Below are 27,194 nucleotides of genomic sequence, written 5' to 3' on the forward strand. Positions count from 1 at the left end.
AGAATGTATTTTCCGAAAAAACTCCGGTCCCCCCCCCCCTAGGGGTGCCTTTCGGGTTAAAATGGCTAAAATTGACACTTTTGTGCTTATTAAAAATTATTGATGCCTTGGATTTTTACAAAACTTTATGAAAAGTTGTAACTAACTGATTTCCGTCTATTTAGCAGTTTTGCATGGTGCTGCTGAACTCAAATTTAAATATGTTAAGGCCTTGGGGACTTTGGGGGCTAAATGGGCGGAGGGGGAGCAAATGATGGACTTAGTCATTTCTTACCAGGAATGCTGACTGGATTGCCAAGGCATTTTCTTTACCGACCAGAATGCCTCTCCTTGAGGGCGCTGATACCTGAATCCCACTTTCTGACCCTGGAGTCTAATATCTTGGTGTGAGAAAGAACTAAACCCTCATTTTCTTCCTCGCCAAAAGGCTGGTTGTATATTGTTATAGAAAGATTTGGATCAGCGTACTTACTGGCAAAGATAGCAAATGCTCCAATGACAGGCCACTGCCGATATGGCTCTCCTGACAAAATTCAGCAAATGGACATTTTTCCTGCAGCTTCTGCTCAAGAATTCTGAAAGATAAAAATTGTGTATTTTGAATTATTTACAAAATTATACTTCTGATTTTGAGATGAGGATTGATAATTTGCATTCGTTGGGTTATTCGGACTATTGTTCTCATCTTGAGTGTTATTTGCACAACATTTCCACGAATGCAATCTCCAGCCTTCTTCAAGTGTGCCTTGTTGAATTCAGGAATATATATGTCGAACTCGGGAATCTTTCTGTCAAACTCGGGAATCTTTCTGTCAAACTCGGGAATCTTTATGTCAAACTCGGGAATCTTTCTGTCAAACTCAGGAATCTTTATGTTGAACTCAGGAATCTTTCTGTCAAACTCAGGTATCTTTCTCCCGAACTCAGGGATCTTTATGTTGAACTCGGGAATCTTTCTGTTGAACTCAAGAATTTTTCTGTCAAACTCATGAATCTTTCTACCGAACTCAGGAATCTTTATGTTGAACTCGGAAATCTGCACAGAATTTCAAATGGAACTCTTTATTTTAATCCATGTAGGTAGCATGTTCTCATTCCGTTAGCCATGATTGGGTAGAAGTCTTAAGTAATTTGCAATTATATTCTTAGTATCGCCCACACTGAGGATTGAACCATCAACCTCTAGAGCCATGTCACTTACAATAGAATTTTGCATGCGCTACAGATACTTGTGACAGGAAAATTCCTGAGTTCGACAAGATACACCTGAAGAAGGTCAGAGGTTAAAACATTGTGCAACAACTGTAAAAGAGTAATAAAAAAGGCAAGAGAGCTATATGCCCAGTCTGTTAAATCCAAGGTAGCTGATCAGCGGCTTGGATCCCACCAGTTTTGGCAAATAACAAATAGGATCCTGAACAGAAGTGTGCGTTCTATCCCAACCATTATCAATGGACCAGAGGTTATCTCGTCAGCGTCAGACAAGGCCAAACTATTTGCAAAGAACTTTGCAGCTAATTCTACCCTATGCGACGAAGGCCATCAACTCCCCATATTTCCTCCTATAACACAGAACAAGCTAGGTAACATACAAATATCCGTGCATGAGGTCGCCAAGCTAATAAAAAACCTAGATTCCAGTAAAGCAACTGGCCCTGATGGCATCCCAATTATAGTGTTAAAAAAGCTTCAACCAGAACTTGCTCCCATACTTACGAAACTATTTAAGCGTTGCCTTAGGGAGAAGTGCTTTCCGACCCCCTGGAAGACCTCATCAGTTTGCCCTGTATTTAAGAATTCAGGTGATAAGTCATCTCCCTCTCAGTACAGACCAATAAGTCTCCTGTGTGTTATGAGTAAGTTGCTGGAATCAATATTAAATAGAGAAGTAGTCAACCACCTCAGCAGGAATAACCTTCTTAGTGACACACAATATGGTTTCCGCTCTGCAAGATCTACCGCAGATGTGCTGACGATTATATCCCACAGGATTAGTGAATCTCTTGACAAAGGCTTCCTTTCTAGGGCAATTGCTCTTGACATATCAAAGGCCTTTGACAAAGTATGGCATAAGGGTCTACTTCACAAGATTTCCAGCTGCGGTATAACTGGAAATGTTTTCTCAATCATTAAATCATTTCTCTCCGATAGGCTCATAAGAGTAGTGGTAGATGGACAAAAATCGGAGGCCTGCAATATAAATGCTGGAGTCCCTCAGGGGTCAATACTGGGCCCAACTCTCTTCCTGATCTACATCAATGACCTCCCTAAACACATACTTAAATCATTCGTTGACATCTATGCTGATGACACGACCATCTACGGCAACACATCAAAGGCTGTAAATGACGAAGTTCTCTCGGATTCTCTCTCCTCTGATCTCGAGCGCGTGGTTCAGTGGGGGAAGATGTGGCTAGTTACCTTTAATGCATCCAAAACCAAACTCCTATCCTTACATCATCAACGCTCTGATCCCCAGCTGGCATCAATTGTGATGGATGGCTCTCGTCTGGGTGAGGCCCCGTGTTTTGACAAGCTTCTGGGTTTGACCTTTACTCCTGATCTGAAATGGAACACGTACATCAAGTCTGTTGCCAAGGTCGCTGGAAAGATGGTGGGATCCTTCTACCGCTCCAGAAGATATCTCACTACTGATGCAATTCTCTATCTATATAAAAGTCAAGTACGGCCAAGGATGGAATACTGTTGCCATATCTGGGCAGGAGCTGCCAAAAACAGCCTATCATGCCTTGACAGAGTACAAAATAGACTTCGTGGTTTAGTGGGGGATGCCCTTTTCTCTACCCTGCAACCCCTCTCCCACAGAAGAGACGTTGCGAGCCTATCCTTGTTTTATCGTTATTTTCATGGCAGGTGCTCGTCTGAACTCCAATCCCTGGTCCCCCCTCGCCAATCTTTCACGAAAAACACCCGTCTAGCTGAATCCACTGTGAAAAATTTTCCCCACTCTATATCTGTGCCTAAATCAAAACGCGGATTTCATGAGCAAAGCTTCTTTCTTAGAACTGCACGCCTGTGGAACTGTGTTCCGTCTGCCTGCTTCCCTCCGGACTACAACTTGGATGTCTTCAAGTCTAATGTTAACAAATTCCTAATGAACCGCCCCCCCTAATTAAACACTTCATAAAATCTCCTCACTAACGTAATGTACTTGCAATAACCCTTATCCCTGAGTGGCTTCCGGGCCTTGATAAGTGGTGATCACTGTGTAAAAAAAAAAAAAATAAATAAATAAAACTCAAGATGGGAACAGTAGTCTGACTAATCCAGATAATTCATATTTACAAAACGTTTTGAAATTTTTCGTTTTGGAAGATGGAGGCTTATTTGTGAGTTTATTTACGTTTTCTTTTTAATGTATGTACGTTGTGGCTACTTACTTCTGAATCCTTGACATTTAAAAGATAGATCGACCTATATAGGTTTTCGGGTATGCTGACAACGAATATCCCAGTCAAATTTGGGGCTGATGAGTCGTTTACCAAATATATAAGTAATAACATATGCAACAATTATGAAAAAAAAAACAATAAAATGGAAAAAATGATTATTAACAAAGAAAAAGAAATTTGTTAAATGACGCAAAATCATTATATTATGTTTACTAAAAAAAAAAAGAAAGAGAGACCAGCTGGCTGGGAAGATAAGTAAGTTCTGTTGCTTACATCACGTGACGAGCGTAATTCAAAATGTTGGACAAATTTTATTCCCCCATCTAAACTTTATCGAAAACTGTTTTTCATTGATACATATTTTTCTACGTTATCGTTTTTCGTCACTTTTGGATATGTTACTATTTGCGACATGACAGTTACGTAGTTACCATTTCGTTCATTCAATATAGAAGCACCAAATTTTTTTGGTGTTGTTGTTTAATACGATAAATCATTTTTTTTTTTATAGTTAAACACAAGAAATCTTTTCGAGTTAAAATCTATTGAAAAATACACACTTTATATTGAGAAATGCACGCTTTGAATATGTAAACATTTTATAAAGGTATCAAATATGGCCTCAAAGACGGCCATTTTGGATAACTTATATTTAAAGTATCTATGTCTTAATACAAGATGTACATTTCTCAATAGATTTTAACACAAAAAGATTTTTTTTTTTTTTACATAGGAGTCACCACTTATCAAGGCCCAGAGGCCACTCAAGGATAAGAGTTATTGGGTGTACAGTAGTCAATGGGATAATATCGTAGTAATCGTTGGTAGTGGAAATTTGGTAAATTAGATTACTTAAGAGACGGTTCACCAAGAATTTGTTTACATTAGACTTGAAGACTACTAAATTGTAGTCAGCTGGAAAACAGGCAAACGGAAGAGAGTTCCACAGGCATGCAGTTCTAAGAAAGAAACTTTGTTTATGGAATCTACGTTTTCGTTTAGGCACAGATAAAGAGTGGGGTAGATTATTGATAGTGGTTTCAGATAGACGAGTGTTTTCCGTGAAAGTTTGGCGAGGGGGGTGGGACCATAGATTGGAGCTCGGACGTTCATTCCTTATATAATAATATAAGCAAAAAAAATAAAAATGTTTAATATCTACACAGATTTTTTTCCTCGCAATAAACTCACGTTGTGGTTGAGTGACTTTGCCTTATATTTTTATTTAAAATGCTGCAAATTATTACATAATCGATGTTATCAATAACAAAATATTTAAGGTTTTAAAGCATATCCAACCATTTCGGATTATTTAATGCCGAATCCAGTATAGTACATCAACCCCTTTGGAAATAGTATTCATGTGTTGCATTCAGTTATTTTGTAGAACGTTTTTATTCTTCAAGCTTTTTTTATCTTCAAGCATTAGTTTGCAGTGTTTGGTTTGGTTGTTTTGTAGTTGATTTTGTTGTTTTTGTTGTTTTTGTTCCTTGCCCTGCAGAACATGAATGAGTTTTGCAATGGAGGAGGGAAAAGGGCTGTAGTATTTATGTTCGGTAGATTTAGGTTAAGAAACCAATCAGGAAGTAAGGGAGGGAGAGAGAAAAAAGGAAAAGCGGGGGGAGGGTGGGCTGTTTTTGGTTTTGGTTTTGCAGGACATAATTAAGTTTTGCAAAAGGGAATAGAAAAATTAAAAAAAAAAAAACCTAAAAAATCAAAACATCAATGTTATGTGCATTTTGTCTCAGGAAGCCATTATCTTCAGACAGCCTAATCACGAGAACAAAATATTTTTTTTTTTTTTTTTTACACAGTGATCACCACTTATCAAGGCCCGGAAGCCACTCAGGGATAAGGGTTATTGCAACTACATTACGTTAGTGTGGAGATTTGATGGAGTGTTTACTTAAGCGGGCGGTTCATTAGGAATTTGTTAACGTTGGACTTGAACACATCCAAGTTGTAGTCAGGTGGGAAGCGGGCAGACGGAACAGAGTTCCACAGGCGTGCAGTTCTAAGAAAGAAGCTTTGTTCATGGAATCCGCGTTTTGATTTAGGCACAGATAAAGAGTGGGGGAAACTTTTGACAGTGGATTCAGCTAGACGGGTGTTTTTCGTGAAAGATTGGCGAGGGGAGACCAGAGATTGGAGTTCAGACGAGCACCTGCCATGGAAATAACGATAAAACAAGGATAGGCTCGCAACGTCTCTTCTGTGGGAGAGAGGTTGCAGGGTAGAGAAAAGGGCATCCCCCACTAAGCCACGAAGTCTATTTTGTACTCTGTCAAGGCAGGATAGACTGTTTTTAGCAACTCCTGCCCAGATATGGCAACAGTATTCCATCCTTAGACGTACTTGGCTTTTATATAGATTTAATGAGAACAAAATCATTCTAGTGATGAGAAGAATAAATAGAAAAGATGAAAAAATTTATGTAAAAGCTGACAATCAGAGATACCCCCCCCCCAACAGTAAAAAAAAAAAGGACATCTGATATTATGTTAGAGGGTCATCTTTCTTAAGCACTTTTTTTTTTTTTTAATTTTATTTCGTTTTGAAATACTGTGACGGTTTTTATTTATATTTGATCATCACTGAAGAGCAGCCAAATCAACTACTAAAGACGGTATTTTTTTTTTCTGTTATGTGTTGTGAACTGTGCATACGACAGTAAAGAAGAAAATAGAGGATTTTACAAAATCTAAGTTTGTATGCAAGAGTTTGCGAGCACCTAGCAACACTGCTGACATTAGTCCATTCAAACAGTACTGATGTGTCCCTTTCAACATTTTAATTTTTTTTTTTTTACAAGGTGGTCACCACTTATCGAGGCCCGGAAGCCACTCAGGGATAAGGGTTATTGTAAGTACAGTACGTTAGTGTGGATATTTAAAGTGTCTACTTAAGAGGGCGGTTCATCAGGAATTTGTTTACATTGGACTTGAAGACATCCAAGTTGTAGTCAGGAGGGAAGCAGGCAGACGGAACAGAGTTCCACAGGCGTGCAGTTAACATAACAAAGTAACAGTTCGTTTTGTTTGTTTAAAAGTTAAAAAAAAATATGATTGTGGATTCGTCCTTTCATATGGTCATTGGGATGCAACCATATCAATTAGATACATATGCACACACACACACACACACACACACACACACACACACACACACACACACACAAACACACACACACACACGCACATACATATCGATGGATAGATAGATAGATAGATGGATAGATAGATAGATAGATAGAAACAAATTTTGTTAAAAGATAAAAGAAAGTTCATATGTTTTTTTACAAAGGAGTCACCAGTTATCAAGACCCGGAGGCCACTCGAGATAAGGGTTAATGAGTGTACGTTAGTCAATGGGAAAATATCATAGTACTCGTTCCTAGTGGAAATTTTTAGTAAATTGAATTAATTAGGAGGAGTGGTTCATCAAAAACGTGTTCATGTTGAATTTGAAGAGGACCACATTGTAGTCAGCTGGAAAGCAGAAAAACAGAAGAGAGTTCCACAGTCGTGCAGTTCTAAGAAAGAAACATTGTTCATGGAATATTTTTTTTTTTTACACAGTGATCACCATTTATCAAGGCCCGGAAGCCACTCAGGGATAAGGGTTATTGCAAGTACATTACGTTAGTGTGGAGATTTGTTTAGGTTTAGGCACAGATAAAGAGTGGGGGGAATTATCGATAGTGGTTTCAGCTAGACGGGTATTTTTCGTGAGGCAAGGGGGGCACTATAGATTAGAGCTCAGTCGAGCACTTGCAATAAAAATAACGAAAAAGTAAAGATAGGGCCGCAACGTCTTTTCTGTGGGAAACAGGTTGCAGGGGAGAGAAAATAGCCTCCCCCCCACTAGGCTACGAAGTCTATTTTGAACTCTGTCAAAGCAGGATAAGTTACTTCTAGCAGCTCCTGCTCAGATGTGGCTACAAGTCCAATATGTGTCATGAACATTTTCGATTCTTCGTCGAATCATCATCCGGTGAAAAAGTAAATAAACAACAAAAGCTGGAAAACAGGAGATAATTTGAAAAGGTAGCTGTGAAAGAGGTGTTTGTAGTCAGTTAAACGTTCCTATTTACAGTGTCTCCCCACAGGACAGAGTTAGACACCAGGGTCGTTTTTTAATGTGGAGAAAAGGAACAAAAATAAAAATTGTCTCAGTCGTGAAGGATTTCTCCTCCACTGACAGAGAACAAGAAATTGAAGTGCAGCATCTGAAGAACAGATACTACATTTGATCTTGACCCATTTATATTCCATGATGCCAGAATTAGTGAGACGGGGTAAAATTGTAATATGTTAAGCATTTTCAAACATTGGACTGGTTTTATAACCAATATTGTTAATTGTACCTATTTACAATGCCTCCCCACGGGACAGAGTTAGACACCAGGGTCGTTTTTTAACGTGGAGAAAAGAGGTCATAAATGTGGATGTAAATAGCTTTCAGTGTTTTTAATTTTTTCAAAATTGGATTGGCTAGTTTTTAACATTAAAGCAGTATTTTTTAAATTTTTTTTAGTATCTTACATCAAGTGGGTTTATGTCTTGTATGCAACGATTTCTATAACAAAAAAACTAAAGAAAAAAAAACAAACAAAAGAACATTTTACAGGGGGCCAATTAAACATTTTTACAAAATCTAAGTTTGTATACAAGAGTTGCGAGCACCTAGCAACACTGCTGACATCCTTAGTCCATTCAAACAGTACTGATGTGTCCCTTTCAACATTAACAATACAAAGTAACAGTTCGTTTTGTTATTACTGCCCTGGTATCTAACAAAACCCTGGGAAAACGGGGTGCTGTCAAAGCGATCATTTAGACACCCCCCTCCTCCTTCTCCTCCTCCTCCAGGGGCAGCTATTCTCTATCAACTGTTGAGGCTAGTGACGAGATATGTCTGTCAGGGTATTCTGACAGTCAGAGTGTGAAAGGTGGAGGGACATGAATTCAGAATTTCTCTCTCGTGGCTAACAGTCCATTTTCCATGTTAGTCGCCGCCACACGTTCACACATCTCGAATCCAAAGAAACTAAAAAAAAAAAAAAAAAATAGGTGCTTATTCAGAATTGCACTTTTGGTAATAAACAAAAATAAAGGAAAACTGTTATAGTGTACCTTTATTTTTTTTTATTTTATTTTATTTTTTTTACATGGAAGTCACCACTTATCAAGGTCCGGAAGCCACTCGGGGATAAGGGTTAAATCTCAAGGAATGAAGATCGTATGAGGTGCCTTCAATAAGTTTCCAGCCATTTTTCATATGTGCACTTTTATTCATAGTACACCCATGAAACTCTAGTCCCCTTCAAAGTAATCTCCTCCGGCTGCAATGCACTTGTACCGTTCCAACAACTTCTGGAAGTCCCCACAGAAGTTCTCTGGTGTGAGCTTGTCAGTGACCTTTGCCACAGCCTCTTTCATCTCCCAATTTGTCTCATAAACACGGCCTCTAAGATTATTCCTTAGGGAATAACCAAAAGTCACAGGGAGCAAAGTTTAGGCTACAGGAACTGTCTTGATGCCCATCTTGGTCAAAAAGTCTGTGATTTATTCTGAGCACCTTTGGAACAAACTTTGCACAAATCTTTCCCATCTTCAGTTCCTCACGAATAATTGTGTGTACAGTCCCCACACTGACATCAAACTGTGCACTTATTGTCTCTATAGACACACGACGGTCCTTATCCATGAAATTCTTTATTTGGCCATTCAACTCTGGTATTCTGACTTCCTTGCTCCTCCCAGACCTCTCATCATCCCTCACAGGCTCCCTGCCTTTCTTGAATCTATGATGCCACCCAAAAACTGATGTTCGATTCATGCAAGATGGTCCAAAAAGCAATCTGAAGCATTCCATCGTTTCTGTGGAATTTTTTCCAAATTTAAAACATAATTTTATTGCATATCGTTCTTCTAAAGTGTCGTCACCTCTAGATTGCATTTCTGAAATTCACTAACTTTGACAATCAGGCTTTAGTAAAGTGTATTCCAATTCATGCTGTAGCTGTTCATTTGAACCTGAAGTCATAAGAATTGGTCAGTCATTTCGTAAGGTGTACAGCAATGACCTATTTAATTTTCCAGAATCAACGACAATTTTAAATGCTTGTACAAAAATGTCTGTAAACTTATTAAAGGGACCTCGTATATTTCCAAAATTACGAAAATTAATCAAGTAATTTTCATTTTCGTTTAAGAAAATTAAATTTTACACTTTTAGTAATAACTTATTGTTGCAGTCATTTGTTTATGAAGAGGTTAATAATGGGAGATAATCGGTGATATTTATCTTTTTATAAATGTTTGTATTTGAAATATTGTTAATTTCAATGTATACCGTTTTCGTTTACCGGGTTGAGACTGTTATGATAAAAACTGAATCATCATTTATATAAACACATAAAATCATAAAATTATATAATACTTAATTAAATTACGTGATTTTTGGAATATTTCATCTTCATTCTGTGACTGGTACATATATCATACAGGCTTTACTGTGTTTTCTTTACTTTTAATTTCTACCATAAGTGACATTCTGAATAATACCTTTTTTTTTTTAATGGAAATCGTTCCAGACAAGACATGTATGATGTATGTACCAGTCACAGAATGAAGATGAAATATTCCAAAAATCACGTAATTTAATTAAGTAGGTTTTTTTTTCTTGAATCTATGATGCCACCCCAAAACTGATGTTCGATTCATGCAAATATTGTTAATTTCAATGTATACCGTTTTCGTTTAACGAGTTGAGACTGCTATGATAAAAACTGAATCATCATTTTTATGAACACTTAAAATCATAAAATTGCCATCCCATTAACGAAACGGCTGTAAGGAAGAAATCCAAGATAAAATAAACAAAAGTTACAAAAAAGAAAAAATGTAAGCCTTTGAATTTCAACAAGTTTTTCAATAAACTATCTATGTCTATTTATATACCTATAAAGTTGATTTTTTTTCTCGCTCTGACATTGATATTAAAAGCCTACTTTTTCTATTTCAAAAATTATTAACACGAAATTTTTAATATACTCAGTCAGGGATATGTGAGTCAGTACATGAAGGTTAACTAATTTATATATTCCTTTGGAAAACAAGCATTAAATAATTACTTAATTTTTTAATGGGTTTTTGTAAGATGGGTAGTTTCATTTTACTATTATGCTGAATTCTATTTATGCATAGTTTAATTATTTCTAGAGTCAAACAACGTCGCAGCTCACATATCCCATGAATGCCAACAAACCCAAAGTTAAGATATGTTCAACTAATGAGGCCAAAGTAGGGTAAAACTCTTTGACTTCCGGTTTCTTGGCCTTCATAGCTTATGTGAGCTATAATGTTGTTTGACTGTGGAAATAATTATATAATCTTTCACATTCTGGAAATTATGCATAGTTTCTACATTCTGCATAATTGCATAGAATTTAAGATGAAAATATTCTAGCACGCATAAATATTTCTGTGTGAGTGTGTGTGTGTGTGTGTGTATATATATATATATATATATATATATATATATATATATATATATATATATATATATAAGTGAAATTATCTGCCTGCATGTATATGTGTGTCTGTGTGTGTACATTTCCCTACCAAACTATTCTGTCAATTTTCAGTTTACAGACTCAAGATTTGACATTTGGGAAAATCTTTTTAATCTGTCATCAACCAGAAATTTGGCTGTCAAGGGGTCAAAGTTCAACGATTTGACCTTTGAAAACTCTACCAAACTCCTCCGTCAATTTTGGGTCTAAGCACTTGAAATGTTAGATGTAGGTTACTTGGACATGGATCAAACTTTTTTAATTGGATTTGAGCCCAAAACAATCAATGTTAAGAGGTCAAAATTGGGGTTAAAGTTTTAAATAAATTGACTTCTGTGGTCTCTACCAAATTATTCAGCTATTTTTTGGTATAAACATTTGAAATTTTACACATAAAGTGTATTTAGACATAAGGCAAGCTTTTTAATCGTTTTTTAGCCAAAAAGTTGGCTGCCAAGGTGTCAAAGTTGAAAAGGCTTCACCTTTGCGGTCTCTAGCAAACTATGCAGCCAATTTTGGATCTAAACATTTGAAATTTTACATAAAGGGTATTCAGACAAGCAGCAAGCTTTTAAAACAGTTTTTGGGCGAAAATTTGGCTGCCAAGAGATCAAAGTTGAAACAGTTGACCTTTGCAGACTCTACCAAACTCCTCTGCCAATTTTGGGTCTAAACACTTGGAATTTTAGATGTAGGTTGAACTGCTAGTATATATATATAAAAGTGACCTTGCTGGTGTGTGCATGAAAATTCTCTACCAAACTTCCCTCTGAATATTTAGTCTACACAGTTGAAATTTGATATATAGGGTATTAAAACCTGTAGCACACTTTCAGTTTTTTTTTTTTTTTTTCAGCTGGCAAAAATTCCTGGTAAAAGAATTAAAATTGAAAACAGTTGGACTTGGTAGCAGTAGCCGGCTAAAATTGGTTAAATGTACACATTTACATTCATAGATGAAAACCTTATTTTTGTAATGATTACATGCGGATGGGCGTGGCTGAGAGGCTAAGGAATGAGGCTAGAGAGTTGTAGCTGATGGCACCCAAGTTAAGACGATATTGCTTATACAAAAGCTTAGTCCGTAAGTTTTTCAACTATATGGGGGAAAAAAATTATAATTCAAAGTCTTTCATTGGAAAACTTCTTTGGCTGTAAGTCGATTAATCTGTTATTATCATTGTGTTCAAATAAAGTTTTATCAACATTAAATCACTGATTAACTTGCGTTTCTGCACTCTAAAAAAAAATAAATAGAAAAAAATAAATTATTTGATGAGAAATTTTGGAAGAATAATGTTGCATATATTAATTTAACTTTCATTTTGTTGTCAATGCCCCCCCCCAACTCCGGATAATGCTTAGTAGCCATGTGACTATTTTATAAATTATATGAATATTTTATAAATTATATGACTATTTTATAAATTATATGAATATTTTATAAATTATATGACTATTTTATAAATTATATGACTATTTTATAAATTATATGACTATTTTATAAATGCACTATAATTCTAATTAACCATCAGTCTGTAAATGCTAAATCATATTTAACACATACATTATACATAAGATGTGTGTTTTTCTTTTTTAAAGAGACGTTACCACATATCCAGTCCTGATAAGGGTTAATGTGTGTATTGTAATCATTAAGACAGTTGCATAATAATCGTTTGTAGAAGTAATTTGGTATAATTAGATTAGATTGAGGACGGTTCAATAAGAACTTGTTTACATTGGACTTGAAAATAATGATATTGTAGTCAGCTGGAAAGCAGACCGGCGGAACAGAGTTCCACAGGCGTGTAGTTCTAAGAAAAGAAACTTTGTTTATGGAATTCATGTTTAGGTTAAGGCAACGATAAAAGAGTGGGGGAATTTATCGATAGTGATTTGAGCTAAATTAGTGGTTTTTCTGAAGGATTCTCAAGGCGGGACCATAGATTGGAGCTCAGTCAAACACTTGCCATGAAAATAGCAACATAGCAGGGACAGGTTCGCAGTGTCTCTTCTGTGGAAAAGAGGTTGCAGAGAAGAGAAAAGGGCATCGCCTACTAGATTACGAAGTTTGTTTTGAAGTCTGTCAAGGCAAGATAGGGTGCTTTGAGCAACTATTGCCCATACATGGCAACAGTTTTCCATCCCAGGATTACTTGGCTTTTATAGAGATAGAGAATTACATCAGCAGTGAGATATCTACTGGAGCGGTAGAATGCTCTAACCGTTTTTCCAGCGACATTAGCAATGGATTTGATGTATGTGATTTCAATTATATAAAAAAAGACGGGGGAAATCCGTATTCAAAATGAAGGTGATGGCTCATCTCTAAGAATAGATTCTTCACTGATTCCACCCTGCTTGACTCAACATTTCATGGGCTCAAGTAATATTTCAAACGCTTCTGGTTTACAGTCTAACTTGTTTTGAACATTTATTAGCAACTAGCTTGGGTACCCGTCATTACCCGGGTATTTGGAGGTGTACATTGAGCGAAAAAAAAAAAAAAAAGTGGTAGTAGGCAGGCAGGCTCAAACCCGTACCATGGAGGAGGAAAAGAACGTGAAGAAAAAAAGAAGTGACGTCCTTGTCATCCATTGCCAAACCAGAAGTGACGAAGGTTTAAATTAAGGCTAGTCAATCGAAAAGAGGGGATGACTTTCGGAAATATCAGCGAAAAAAGCGCCCCCCCCTCCTTGTAGAAAAGTGTCTTGTTGAGAGTGAAAGAATTAATGTTTTTAGCTAATTTTTCGATATTCTTGAAGCGTCGAGCTTCGAAATGATACTGATTTCGTGAAAATCCATCGCCTCTGTCGAAAGTTTTAGGCAGACGTACATACATACATACATACATACATTTAAACAGACAGGTGAGATTTAGATTATAGAAGATGGGTGAAATTCGTGTTCAAAATGAAGGTGAAGGCTCATTCCACTCTGCGTTACTCAACATTTTATGGGCTCAGGTAATATTTCAAACGCTTCTGGTTTACAGTCTAACTTGTTTGGAACATTTATTAGCAATGACAGGAGTGCAGGTGCAACTAATACCATATAAGTTCGTAATCAAGTAGAAAGAGAAACAATGACTAATGAAAACAACTATATCCTATTCTAGCTTCAATAGTAGTTTGAAAACTGAACATGTTTCAAGTGAACAGGCATTTTTTTTTTTTTTGTTGTTGGCCTCTTTGATTGGATTATTTCTTTTTATTGTTTATTTTTATTGAAAACAAAAACACACAACGAAGAATGTACAAATAATAAAATGAAGAATAAAATAATACAGGAAGAGATTGAAGAAACTAGGATTAACTACTATATTAGATAAATACAGGGTGGAACGAAACAATTGTCGCCCTAGAAAAGACAGCATGATTCCATTTCCGCTTAGTGAAAACCGGTTTTGATTTTTTGTTGGAGACCATCTACTAGTTACTAGTACTAGTTACTAGTTGGCCAGTTGTGTACAAATCTCAAGAGCGATAGGAGCCTTCTATCATGTCTGAAAGTGACACAATGTTCAACGAGAGAGATTGAAGATACACTGCTGTACAACACATGCTCTCTACCGATTCAAGTTATGGTAACAGGACCATTGCCAACACCCTCAAAATGCATCGCTGGATTGCCATAAATAACAGGGACGTACCCAGGGGGATGAAAACAAAGCTTCCGGCCATGGTTATGGTCTTTAGTGTAGTTTCAAATCAGGGCCACATCATGCCACCTCACATCTTCGAAATCGGCTTGAAAGTTAACACCAAAGTGTACCTGGATGTGCTGAAGAGTGTGGTAATCCCTTGGTGTAATCAAGTGGCTGCCGGCAGACTCTGGGTGTGGCAACAAGACTCGGCACTGTCGCACAAATCTAAAGAGACCCAGGCTTGGCTTCAGAAGGAGTGCTACGACTCTGTAATCTTCTCTCACTGGCCCCCTTCTTCCCCGATCTGAAACCGCTGGACTACTTTGTTTGGTTATACATCGAGAACATTACCAACATGACCTCCCACAACGCCAAAGCCAGCCTGGTCGCCGTCATCTGCAGAGTATTCACCGAGCTCTCGGCACTACTGTTAGAAAAGGGCTCCAAGTTCCAGACCCATATCGAGGTGTGATTGAGGGTGAAGACAGCTACATTGAATAGATGTCAGCTTTACTACATAAGATACTTGAATTGATTTAAAATAAAACTGTAGTGTTGTTTCTTTAGGGTGACAACTTTATCGTTCCATCCCGTAATGACAGGGTTTTTTTTTTGGTTTTTTTGTTATTACATTTTCACCCCAAACAAGGCACTTTGCCACTTTGGTGTAGGGGGCTACTAACAGGGGCAATAACTACTGGGGTACTATGTAGGGATTTGGGCAGCAAGATGTTGGATCACGTTGCACTTGAACTTCTGCACGTCAGTACAGTTGGGGAAGCAGGGACCTGGAATGGAATTCCAAAGTCTAGCGGTTCTGGGGAAGAAACAACTGGAGTAGAAAGCCCTCTTACATCTAGAGATCTCTACTGTGTGGGGGTGGGATTTAGCTGCCTGTTGGGTTTGTCGAGGGTGTTCACGTCGTGGGGGCACAAGTGCTTGCAGTTCATCAGAGCATTCACCATTAAAATACTTGTAGAACAGGCAGAGGGATGCAATGTTTCGTCAATGGGACAGAGGCTGAAGCTTAGATGCCAAATCAGGGCCTATCAGATTTGCGACTCTCTTTTGAACCCTGTCAAGGAGCGAGAGACTAGTAGCCGATGCACCAGCCCAAATATGACACCAATACTCCATACATGGGCGAATGGTTGCCTTATAGAGGTACAGAATGATGCAAAATTGAGAAAAATGAGATTTAATTTATTTGGCTTGGTTTCTTGCTACTGTTTTATGGCATATCAACCCTTTTCATGTTATTTAATGCTGAAACCAAACATTTTGGTGAAAGTTTTTATGCTTAAAGATCCTGAACTGTCATCTAGGCGTCAGCCTCTATCCTATCGACGAAATGTTGCATCCCTCTGCCTGTTCAACAAGTATTTCAATGGTGAATGCTGCGACGAACTACAAGCCCTTGTACCCCCTCAACATAAATACTCCCGACAAACCCAGCAAGCAGCAAAATCCCACCCCTACACAGTAGAGATACCTAGATGTAAGAAAGCCTTGTACTCTAATTGTTTCTTCCCCAGAACTGCTAGACTTTGGAATTCCCTTCCGGGTCTCTGCTTTCCCACCTGTACTGACATGCAGAAGTTCAAGCATAATGTGAACAGACATCTTGTTGCTCAACTCCCTACATAGTATCCCTGCAACTTATATCTCTGATAGTGACCCCTACATCAAAGTGGTACTGTGTCTTGTTTTGGGTGAAAATGGGGGAAAAAAGTGATTTATATCTCCAAATATTTACAGGAAGCGATATGACCTTCACCTTCACCGAGGTGCACGACTTATATGATCTTCACCAAGGTGCCCGACTTGACACACAAAAAAAACAGCCTCTTAATCACCTGCTAACGCACGCGTCACTGAAACGTCCAATGACAACAACAACAACAACCTTCTCACTCGACCTGCCTTTTATACCACTATCTCAATCCCTTCTCTTGCGCATGCGCCTGTAGATTCCTGACAACCTCGAGACTTCCGCTTATCAAAACCCAAGTTTTGTTGTCGCGCATGCCTATAAAAGGCACAAACACGTGGGCGTTTGTTTTGTTGGTAAGTACTACAAGCGATTTAAGAGATTAGGAATAAAGTGTAGCAGTCACCAGAACATACTGTTTTCTCTTGTGGATTAATGCCACCCTGGCTGACTGATGCGGCCATGAACTGACCAATCTAATCAGCTAGTAGGGCACATTAATCCTACATGTCCCTTAAAGAGAAATAATTACCCTTGTCAGGAACTAGCTAGCAGCCAGGAGAGGCGCTCAGTCTGTAATTGCTAAATCATATTTAACACATATATTATATATTAGGTGTATGTGTGTGTGTTTTTTTTTTTTACAGAGAAATTACCACATATCCAAGCCTGGAGGCCACTCGAGGATAAGGGTTAATGTGCATATTGTAATCATTGAAACAGTTGTGTACAAATCGTTTGTAGAAGTAATTTGGTATAATTAGATTAGATTGAGGACGGTTCAATAAGAACTTGTTTACGTTGGACTTGAAAATAATGATATTGTAGTAAGCTGGAAAGCAGACCGGTGAAACAGAGTTCCACAGGCGGGCAGTTCTAAGAAAAGAAACTTTGTTCATGGAATCCATGTTTAGGTTTAGGCAACGGTAGAGAGTGGGGGAATTTATTGATAGTGATTTTTGCTAAATTAGTGTTTTTTGTGAAGGATTGACAAGGGGGGACATAGATTGGAGCTCAGTCGAACACTTGCCATGAAAATAACGATAGAGCAGCGACAGGCTCGCAACGTCTCTTCTGGAGGAAAGAGGCTGCAGAGAAGAGAAAAGAGCTCAGACTACCAAGAAGACGGACCTCTCTTCTTTCACTTTCGTTCCACTGAATCCCCCAAGGCTGCGACTGCTTCACTGAAAACCTCCACTGGACAATCTGGGGACACTTCAAGTTTCTGCCTCCTGACACGAGAACATCCAAGAACTTACTATTTCTTTTCTTTCTTTCACCTTGGACACAGTCCCCCTTCTTTTGAAATAAACCCTTAAGTTGTTTTGTTTTAAGGGGCGTGTTCAAATTGAACCATTATATAAGACAGGAGCGTGTTCAAATTTAGCTATTTCATAAGACAGGAGCGTGTTCAAATTGAACCATTTCATTAGTAGGAACGTGTTCAAATTGAGCTATTTCATAAGACAGGAGCGTGTTCAAATTGAACCATTTCATAAGACAGGAGCGTGTTCAAATTGAAGAATTTCATAAGATAGGGGCGTGTTCAAATTGAAGAATTTCATAAGACAGGGGCGTGTTCAAATTGAACCATTATATAAGACAAGAGCGTGTTCAAATTGAACCATTATATAAGACAGGAGCGTGTTCAAATTTAGCTATTTCATAAGACAGGAGCGTGTTCAAATTGAACCATTTCATAAGTAGGAACGTGTTCAAATTGAGCTATTTCATAAGACAGGAGCGTGTTCAAATTGAACCATTTCATAAGACAGGAGCGTGTTCAAATTGAAGAATTTCATAAGACAGGGGCGTGTTCAAATTGAACCATTATATAAGACAAGAGCGTGTTCAAATTGAACCATTATATAAGACAGGAGCGTCTTCAGATTGACCTATTTCATAAGACAGGAGCGTGTTCAAATTGAACCAGTATATAAGACAGGAGCGTACCTGCCACAAGTTAATAATCAAATGATATTTTTTTATAATAGAATAATTTATCTTTGGAACAAGTTGTAATAAGAGATAGGTTGGTTTGGAAGTCGATTTCTAAGAACTCTCCAAATCCTGACACGAGGTAAAACTGAGAAGATTTGGCTCGGTTTGTTTGTACTGTTTTACGGCATATCAACCCGTTTTATGTTATCTAATGTCGAATCCGATCATTTTGGTAAACGTTTTTATGCTTCAAGGGCTGGCTCAGCTCATCGTTGCTTAACTTTGATGATCTTACCAGACCAAGTGTGTAAACGTGATTATACCATATATGTGTGTGTGTGTGTGTGTGTGTGTGTGTGTGTGTGTGTGTGTGTGTGTGTGTGTGTGTGCATACACAGACTCGCACATGCACACATACATGCATACATCTCTACAATTAAAGTGGAAATCTTGGCCTTTTGGTCAAGCTCAAAAAAAAAAAAAATTTGCACGCACACACACACACACGCACGCACACACACACACACACACACACACACACACACACACACACACACACACACACACATACAGAAATTGTATATATATCCTTTTTGTAAAAACACTGGGGTTTTCATTAGTTAGCTTTAGATTCCACAGAGTGAATGAGGTATTGTGGTAAATGTTGCCAGTCAAGAGTAAAGTCGCCAAAGATTCCAATTTTTACTTTAGTTACAAAGACCCTGCAACACTCCCCTCCCCAGATCTTATAGGGCCTTGACCCTAAATTTGTTTCGTCTTTTGGAGATTTTACTTTTTTAAATTTTTTAATTTTATATTGGAATTTTTTTTAATTGTATTTTTTTCTTTAAACGAAATAAATTAAATATAAAGATCAAAGTGTAGTATCTGTTCTTTAGATGCTGCACTTCCATTTCTTGTTCTCTTTCGGTGAAGGAGCAGTCCTTCACGTCTGAGACACTTTTTTTTATTTTTGTACCTTTTCTCCATGTTAAAAAACGACCCTGGTATCTAACTCTGTCCAGTGGGGAGGCATTGTAAATACGTACAATTATATAAATGCAACTTTGTCTGTATGTGGGGGTGTGAGATCGTTCCTTATAGACTCCGAAACGGCTGAATAGATTTTCTTTAAAATTTACAGAAATTTAGTGTATAAGTCTGGGAGTGTTCTTAGTTAAGTTTTGCCTCAGAATATCCCCGATATTACTGATAATCGATAATCGAAACGTTATTATAATTTATCTATCATCGGTAAAGCCATTTTTTTCCATGTTATCGCTTAGCAACAATGATAGAATAACGGGCCGTGAAAATTCTACTGTAGGTGAGTTGATAGCATTTTTTTTTTGTTTTGATTCTTTTTTTTTTTGCATGACGTGGTCTCTAAGTTAAAACTTTGCTTATAAATTTCTTTTTTTTTCATTAACGGCAAAGAATTTTATAGGACTTGAAAAATTATGTGTTTTTTTTTTTTTTTTTTTTTTTTATGACGTGGTCTGTAGGTCCAAACCCCACACGTAAATTTCTTAATGTTTTTTTTTCGTCAACTGGAAAGAAGTTTATATAAAATAATTTTACAATAAAAACAGAGTAGGTTCTCTAGAGTGCAATGTAGAATAACATATATTTTGGACTAAGTTACTGCATGGAGGCATGTGAAGCTTTCTTCTGGGCGATTTCGCGGATTTTGATGACAATAAAAATATAGGAGTGTGAAATATTCGTTGATCATCATGCAATCCCGGACAACGTCGGGTCTCTATGCTAGTATATATATATATATATATATATATATATATATATATATATATATATATATATATAATCTACCCGTCACTGTCTGGGAATCTTTACTTTATTTTTGTCCCCACTCTTTTTAAACGATCTTGTTGCCATGCCGTTAGATATGACGTACTCATATATGACGTCATCTGCTGTTGTATTAGACGTATACTGCAGATTAATATCTATCTATCTTTCTCTCTGTCTATATATATATATATATATATATATATATAAAAGTGAACGTCTGTGTGTGTGTCTGTGTCTGTGTGTACATTTCCCTACGCAATAACTCTGTCAATTTTAAGTCTACAGACTCAAAATTTGATATACAGGGTACTGAGATTTGGGAAAATCTTTGAAATCCGTTTTCGGCCAGAAATTTGGCTGTTAAGTGGTCAAAGTTCAACGATTTGACCTTTGAGAACTCTACCAAACTCCTCCGACAATTTTGGGTATAAACACTTGAAATTTTAGATATAGGTTCCTTGAACATGGATCTAACTTAATAACTTGATTTGAGCCCAAAACAATAAATGTTAAGGGGTCATAATAGGAGTCAAAGTTTTAAAAAATTGACCTCTGCGGTCTCTACCAAATTACTCAGACAATTTCTGGTCTAAACATTTGAAATTTAACATAAAGGGTATTCAGAGATAGGGCAAGCTTTTTAATCGGTTTGGGTAAAAAATCTTTAGTAACCAATATATAAATGTATGTATGTATGGATGTTTGAATGTCTGCCTAAAACTTTCGACAGAGACGACGGATTTTACCAAGATCAGTATCGTTTAGAAGTTCGACCTTTCAGACGACAAATATCGAAAATTTGCTAAAAACATTAATATCTTCACCTTTAACTGGGCACTTTTCTACAGGGGGGGGGGTCACTTTTTTCGTCGATATTTTTTAAAGTCATCATCTCTTTTCGATTGCCTAGCCTTAACATAAACCTACGTCACTTCCGGTTTGGCGGTGGTCGTAATAGCAAAGACGTCAGGGTTTCCCCCCCCCCCCGTTCTTTTCCTCCTTCGCGGTACGGGTTCGAACCTGCATTCCTACTGCCACTTTTTTTTTTTTTGCTCAACATACACATCCAAACACCCGGGCAACGCCAGGCTGAAATGCTAGTATATATATATATATATTGTTGATATCTGCTATGTTTTTTTTTATTATTCTGATTTCCGATTTATAATAAAATATTTCTTTGTCATAATTGGTATCAAGCAGCCATTTTTTTTTATTAGCACACCCTAATTTGTTTTGCCTTGTTTTTTTTTTTAACCACAGAAGAAGGTCTTAAGAAGAAAGTAAAATGTAAGTCACGGACCATACAATTCTGACCCATCAAATATGATGTATAAACATTCCATGAAATTATTTGATACTTCAGTAAACAGGTATTTTAAACAAACAAATTCTCGAGTATCGTATTCCCTTTTTTCTGCTTTAACTTGCTAAAATCTGTGTAAGGTGACCCAACGAACAGATTTATTTTTTTTTTTTTAAATAAAATGTCGACGTAAGAAGACAACAACAAAATATAAATGCTTAATAAAAAGATGATCGTTTACTTTTAAAACGTCTTGGTCTTGTCTTTATTTGAGTCACCCATTAATTAAATTAGTTATTTTGTATGGATTGGCCCTGTCATTCTTTTGATGTTGTCTTTTGTTTAATATTCCAACTCTGTGAAAAAGAGTCGGCCTTGTTTTGAAGATAACTCAGGTACTGAGTGCGGCACAAAGGTACGAGGTACCTTCAATAAATTTCCAAACTTTTTTCGTTTTGGTGCTTTCATATATGAAACTCTAGTTCCTTTCGAAACTGTACCGTTCCAACAACTTCTGGAATGTCTCTTGGAAGCCGTCTTGGGTGAGCATGTCAATGACCCTCATCACAGCCGCTTTTATCCCCTCAATTTTCTCATAACAAATGCCTCTAAGATTTTCCTTGAGCTTAGGGAATAACCAAGAGTCACAGAGAGCAAGATCTGGACTATAGGGAGGGTGAGGAACTATCTTGATGCCCATCTTTTTCAAATAGTCTGTGCCAAGAATAGAGTTGTGGAATGGTGCATTCATGCAAATCTTCTGCGTCTTCAGTTCGTCATGAATAATTGCTGTACCGTTCAAACAACTTCTGGAAGTCCCCAAAGAAGTCCTCTGGTGTAAGCTTGTTATAGCCTCTTTCAAATCCTTAATTGTCTTATAACGACAGCCTCTAAGATTTCCTTTGAGCTTAGGGAATAACTTTGAGCTTAGGGAATAGCAAGGTCTGGACTACAGGGAGAGTGAGGAACTGTCCTTATATCCATCTTGGTCAAATCGTTTGTGATTTATTCTGAGCACCCTTGGGACAAACTTTGCAGAAGTCTTTTGCATCTTCAGTTCACCGCGAATAATTTTATGTACAGTTCCCACACTAACATCAAACTGTGCACTTATTATTATTCAGGAAATTCTTTATTTGGCCAATCAATTCTGGTGTTCTGATTTCCTTACTCCTCCCACACCTCTCATCATCCCTCACAAACTCCCTGCCTTCCTTGAATCTCTTATGCTACTCAAAAACTGATGCTCAATTCATGCAAGATGATTCAAAAGCAATCTGAAGCATTCTATATGTTTCTGTGGCATTTTTTTATATACTAGCAGGGTGACTCCATGTTGCCCGGGATTGAATGATGATCAACGAACGTTTCAATCTTCCATATTATTGTCATCGAAATCAGTGAATTAGCCCATTTTTCAATCCAATCGATTGATTGCCTGCTCTAGTTGGAGACTAGTTGCAGTGCATCGGGAAAAAGCTTCAATTCCTCTTACAATAACTTAGTTTAAAATGCATTGTAGTCTACATTGCACTGTAAAGAACCTACTGTTGATTTTATTTTTTTATATATATATAATGGCTTGAATTAAAGTTTAAAACACAAAAGTCAGGTATCATACTTCAATTGTGCTCTAAACAGAAATATTTATTTCGAACGTACCTCTGTCATATCAAAGAACTTACTGTTGATTTTATATGCCGGATCTTTCTGCTTTTGTGGTAATAAAACTTCTCAAATGCACTTGTGATGTTAGGCTGTGTAAGGTGTTAACTTTGATCAAAATCGTCTGTTCTTTTATTGACTAGATTATTTCAATTATTGGTTAATGATACTTATCGAAGGCATTCCTATACAACGCCTATCTACAAACACTGCCAGGCACATAATGTACCTTCATGTGAAATGGCACAAAACTCGGCTGAGCTGTTTTCGAGTCCATAGGGTAAGAACTCACAGGCACACAAAGTTCCTTTTATATAATATGTATATATATATATAGTCTAGCCGTACTGATGAGCTTTGAAATAGCGAAACAGTATTGTATGTGGATGACTGTAATGCTCCTTATCTTAGGTTGAGCATTTCGGAAATGATATACAAATTACCATTAGCATATGAAGTGATGCTCTTTGTGCAAACAAATTGAGCTTAGATATTTTTGGACAATGTCAAAACATTGTTAATTCACTGCCCACATAGCAGCAGCCGTATAGCACAATGGTTAGAAACTCCAACTGTCATTTGGGCGATCGGGTTTCGATCCAGGCATGAGGTAGTTGCTTGTCTAGCCGCACTGATGAGCTGTGAAACAACGAAACAGTACTGTATGTGGATGACTATATATATATATATATATATGGGGGAGTTAAAAGAATAAGGTCGATTCTTTAAGAGGAGCCTTATCGGGATAATGCAAAGCTCAACAAATTGTTTTGGAGCTTATATTATATGGAGTATCAATAAAATAAGAAAATGACAATATAAAAATGTATACTAATGCATATAGATTTATTCATTTCTTCAATAAGAATGATAAATCAATTAGGGGTGTAGGATAAGTAAAACTCTTTATACCATGGCATTTCGAAGCCTAATGCTTTTCATCAGAAGAGGAGAGAAGATGCTAGATAACATAATAGGGATGCGACGTCTAGCAATAGTTACATTAAGAGCGAAATACTTGTGCAGTGAGAGATAAAATATTACGTCTTTTTGGGGAGGGAATGGGAGAACTAAAGTGATCTCTGTGTTATAGGAGGAGTATTATTTATTAATTTATTTATTGCGGACTTTTATCCTCGTCTTTCTTAGATGTTATTTCACAATGTTTTGGCGAACTATTCCTCTAGCCTTCGTCAGGTGGTAACCGCAACGAGATAGGAACTCCGAATCTCCTGACTGCATTCTCAGCAATTACTGCCTTCCATAGTTGTTGTCGTCTCACTACGTTTTTGGGCAAGAGAGCCTCTGGCCGGCTTTGGGTAAGATTGAAACCACTATCTTCAGACAATTCTCATCTGGAACCGTAGAGATTCAATGTCTCTATCAACTGTGCCACCGGCCCCAAAGGGCGATTAAGGTTGGATTTTTTTTTTTTTTTTGGTTTTATAAATGAACGTTTATTTATTATCTGATCTTCCATGATCGGGACCGTACCGATTGGTATATACATTATTTAATTGAAATTCATTATTGAGATGAGTTTTATTTATTAATTTATTTGTTGCGGACGATTATCCTCATCTTTCTTAGATGTTTCACGACGACAACTATGGATGGCAGTAATTGCTGAGAATGCAGTTAGGAGATTCGGAGTTGCTATCCTGTCGCGGTTACCACCTGAGGAAGGCCAGAGGAATAGTTGGCCGAAACGTTGTGAAACAACATCTAAGAAAGATGAGGATAAGATGTAGGAGAAAATTCTTAAAAGACAAAGAAGAAGAGATGTTATTCAAAGTTTTTTATGTCCTTGTTAATTGCAAAGCAGTGTCGAAATATATATATATATTTTTTAATTATTAATAAATAAACAGAAGCTTCACTGTGAGAATTATAGTGTCCAGTTTAAACAGTGATTCAGAGTAACGTGTGCAGTCGGTGATGGTAATTTGGAAATCTTTTAGAATATTAAAGCTGGAATGAGAATATAATGAATGGATATAATCTCGCTTTTTCAACAGAAAATGGTTTGAATCGGCAAATACATGGAATATAAAATATAAATATTGAGAAATTTTCATAAATGAAGAATGGAAGCATTCATTGATTAGTATTTTATATAGGTAAGTGATTTTTTTTATTTATATATATTTATTATATTTAGATTAAGTTAAAATTCGTTGAATTTTGTGAAATCTTTTTTCAAGAAAACCGATTTTAAAAAAATATTGTATATTTTTCGATAAAACTTTTTATTATTTTAAAGTTTAGTCTTTGCTATTTTTATTGAAAAAAAATTAGGGTTTAAATTACATTATTCATATTGTTATAAGCTTATAAGCTTCGAAAGATAGCGAGTCTAATTAATCACTCCTTTTTTAATGGCGACTTTTTACACTCCTACGTGTGCGGTTGGTGATGAAAATTTGGAAATCTTTTAGAATATTAAAGCCGGAATGAGAATATAATGAATGAGAGGTGACTGGTTTGCAGTAGACAGGACAGTTTCCGATGGTTCGTTGTTCTAAACAAGTTTTGAGAGGTGACTGGTTTGCAGTAGACAGAACAGTTTCCGATGGTTCGCTGTTACACACAAGTCCTGAGAGGTGACTTGTTTGCAGTAAACAGTTCCACAGAGCAAAATATTCTTACCGTGTCGAGACGGAAAAAAACGTGAAATGGCTACGGAAAAGGTTTAATATTTATGGAGCAATTCTGGTTTCTGATTGGTTGATAGCAGAACGTGAATTAATTCGATTTGTCAGTTCTTAGCAGCATCGTTTATAAATAGAATCATCCGACTGTGTGGAATCATACCCCATTATAACTCCCCATCACTTCGTCTGATGGGGAAGGTCTCCTAACAGCTTCGGCTGTAGGGAGACAGGGTAGTACACGTCAAGGATTCGTCACTTGACACTCAGCCTAAGAGGTGAGGGGCCGGTTCCCGGCCCAGCACCTGTTGGACTGAGGTACACCGCCTGGGTAATACCTAGGAGGTCAACACTCCCAGGCCTTGCCACCGGGCTTTCTGGTGGGGCAAGTTTATTGCTTGCTGCCTGAGGCGCCTCGACCGGGGAATGCCGACGGGGTTACTCAAGCAATTTTTAAAATTGCAGGAGGGCCCCTTCTTTAGGGGAGCCTGTGGGGTTCCCACTTTCCGGCCTTGTGCCACATATTGCTGATGTGGGCAGCAATTTCCCCCACTCTTTATCTGTGCCTAAATCAAAACGTGGATTTCATGAACAAAGCTTCTTTCTTAGAACTGCACACCTGTGGAACTCTGTTCCGTCTGCCTGCTTCCCACCTGACTACAACTTGGATGTGTTCAAGTCCAGCATTAACAACCGCCCCCTTGAGTAAACACTTCATCAAATCTCCACACTAACGTAATGTACTTGCAATAACCCTTATCCCTGAGTGGCTTCCGGGCCTTGATAAGTGGTGACCACTGTGTAAAAAAAAAAAAAATTAAATATATACCCCATTATAACTCCAAAATATCGTAACAGATATTATCTCACTTTTTCAGCAGAAAATGGTTTGAATCGGCAATTAAATTCGAAGTAGTTTGTGATTTCAAATTTCTCACGTCTAGAGTAAAATATGTTGGTGCGTGGTGGATGATGTAAGTATTTCTGAATTCAGGTTGTGTATCCAAAAAAAAAAAAAAAAAAAAATCCAATCCGTGGTTATATATAAGTGGATACTAAAATATTGGGAATCTAATTGTGGCACAGTTTGGAATTGAAGTAAAAGAAAGTTCGGTAGTTTAAAAGACACAGGACTATAAAATATCAATATAATATCTCTATAATAATATATACAAAATCTGCAAGAATTAAAATATCATATTTAAGCGTACTTTACCGGGCGTTCGTGTTAGCTTAGATAAATACATTTGCAGGTTTAACAAAAAAGCTATGATAATGTTAGAGCGTCTCCATTTGCACTGAGCATCTACTGAATGCCAACATCTATATATTACATATAATGCATCCCTTGTGGAATTTCCACAGGTCTGCTAGTGAAGAAATATTAGAATTTCTTGTATTGATAAAGTACAAAACCGTCTTCAAAATTTAATGGGTGATAACCTTTTCGCCTCCCTACTCCCT

At 37.1% G+C, this 27,194-nt stretch overlaps 1 protein-coding gene across 1 annotated transcript in view; it reads right to left on the minus strand.

Moving 5' to 3' along the window:
- The window catches only part of LOC145248219 (uncharacterized), a 501,013-nt gene that overhangs the window by 201,138 nt on the left and 272,681 nt on the right, over positions 1-27,194 (minus strand). Inside the window, exon 7 of the mRNA XM_080110085.1 lies at positions 473-575. Within this exon, the coding sequence (XP_079966211.1) occupies positions 473-575 (103 nt within the window). The remainder of the gene's footprint in view (positions 1-472; positions 576-27,194) is intronic.

Source organism: Euprymna scolopes, chromosome 26, assembly GCF_053919585.1.
Source record: "Euprymna scolopes isolate OS-2025 chromosome 26, ASM5391958v1, whole genome shotgun sequence".
NCBI classification, from domain to species: Eukaryota; Metazoa; Mollusca; class Cephalopoda; order Sepiida; family Sepiolidae; genus Euprymna; species Euprymna scolopes.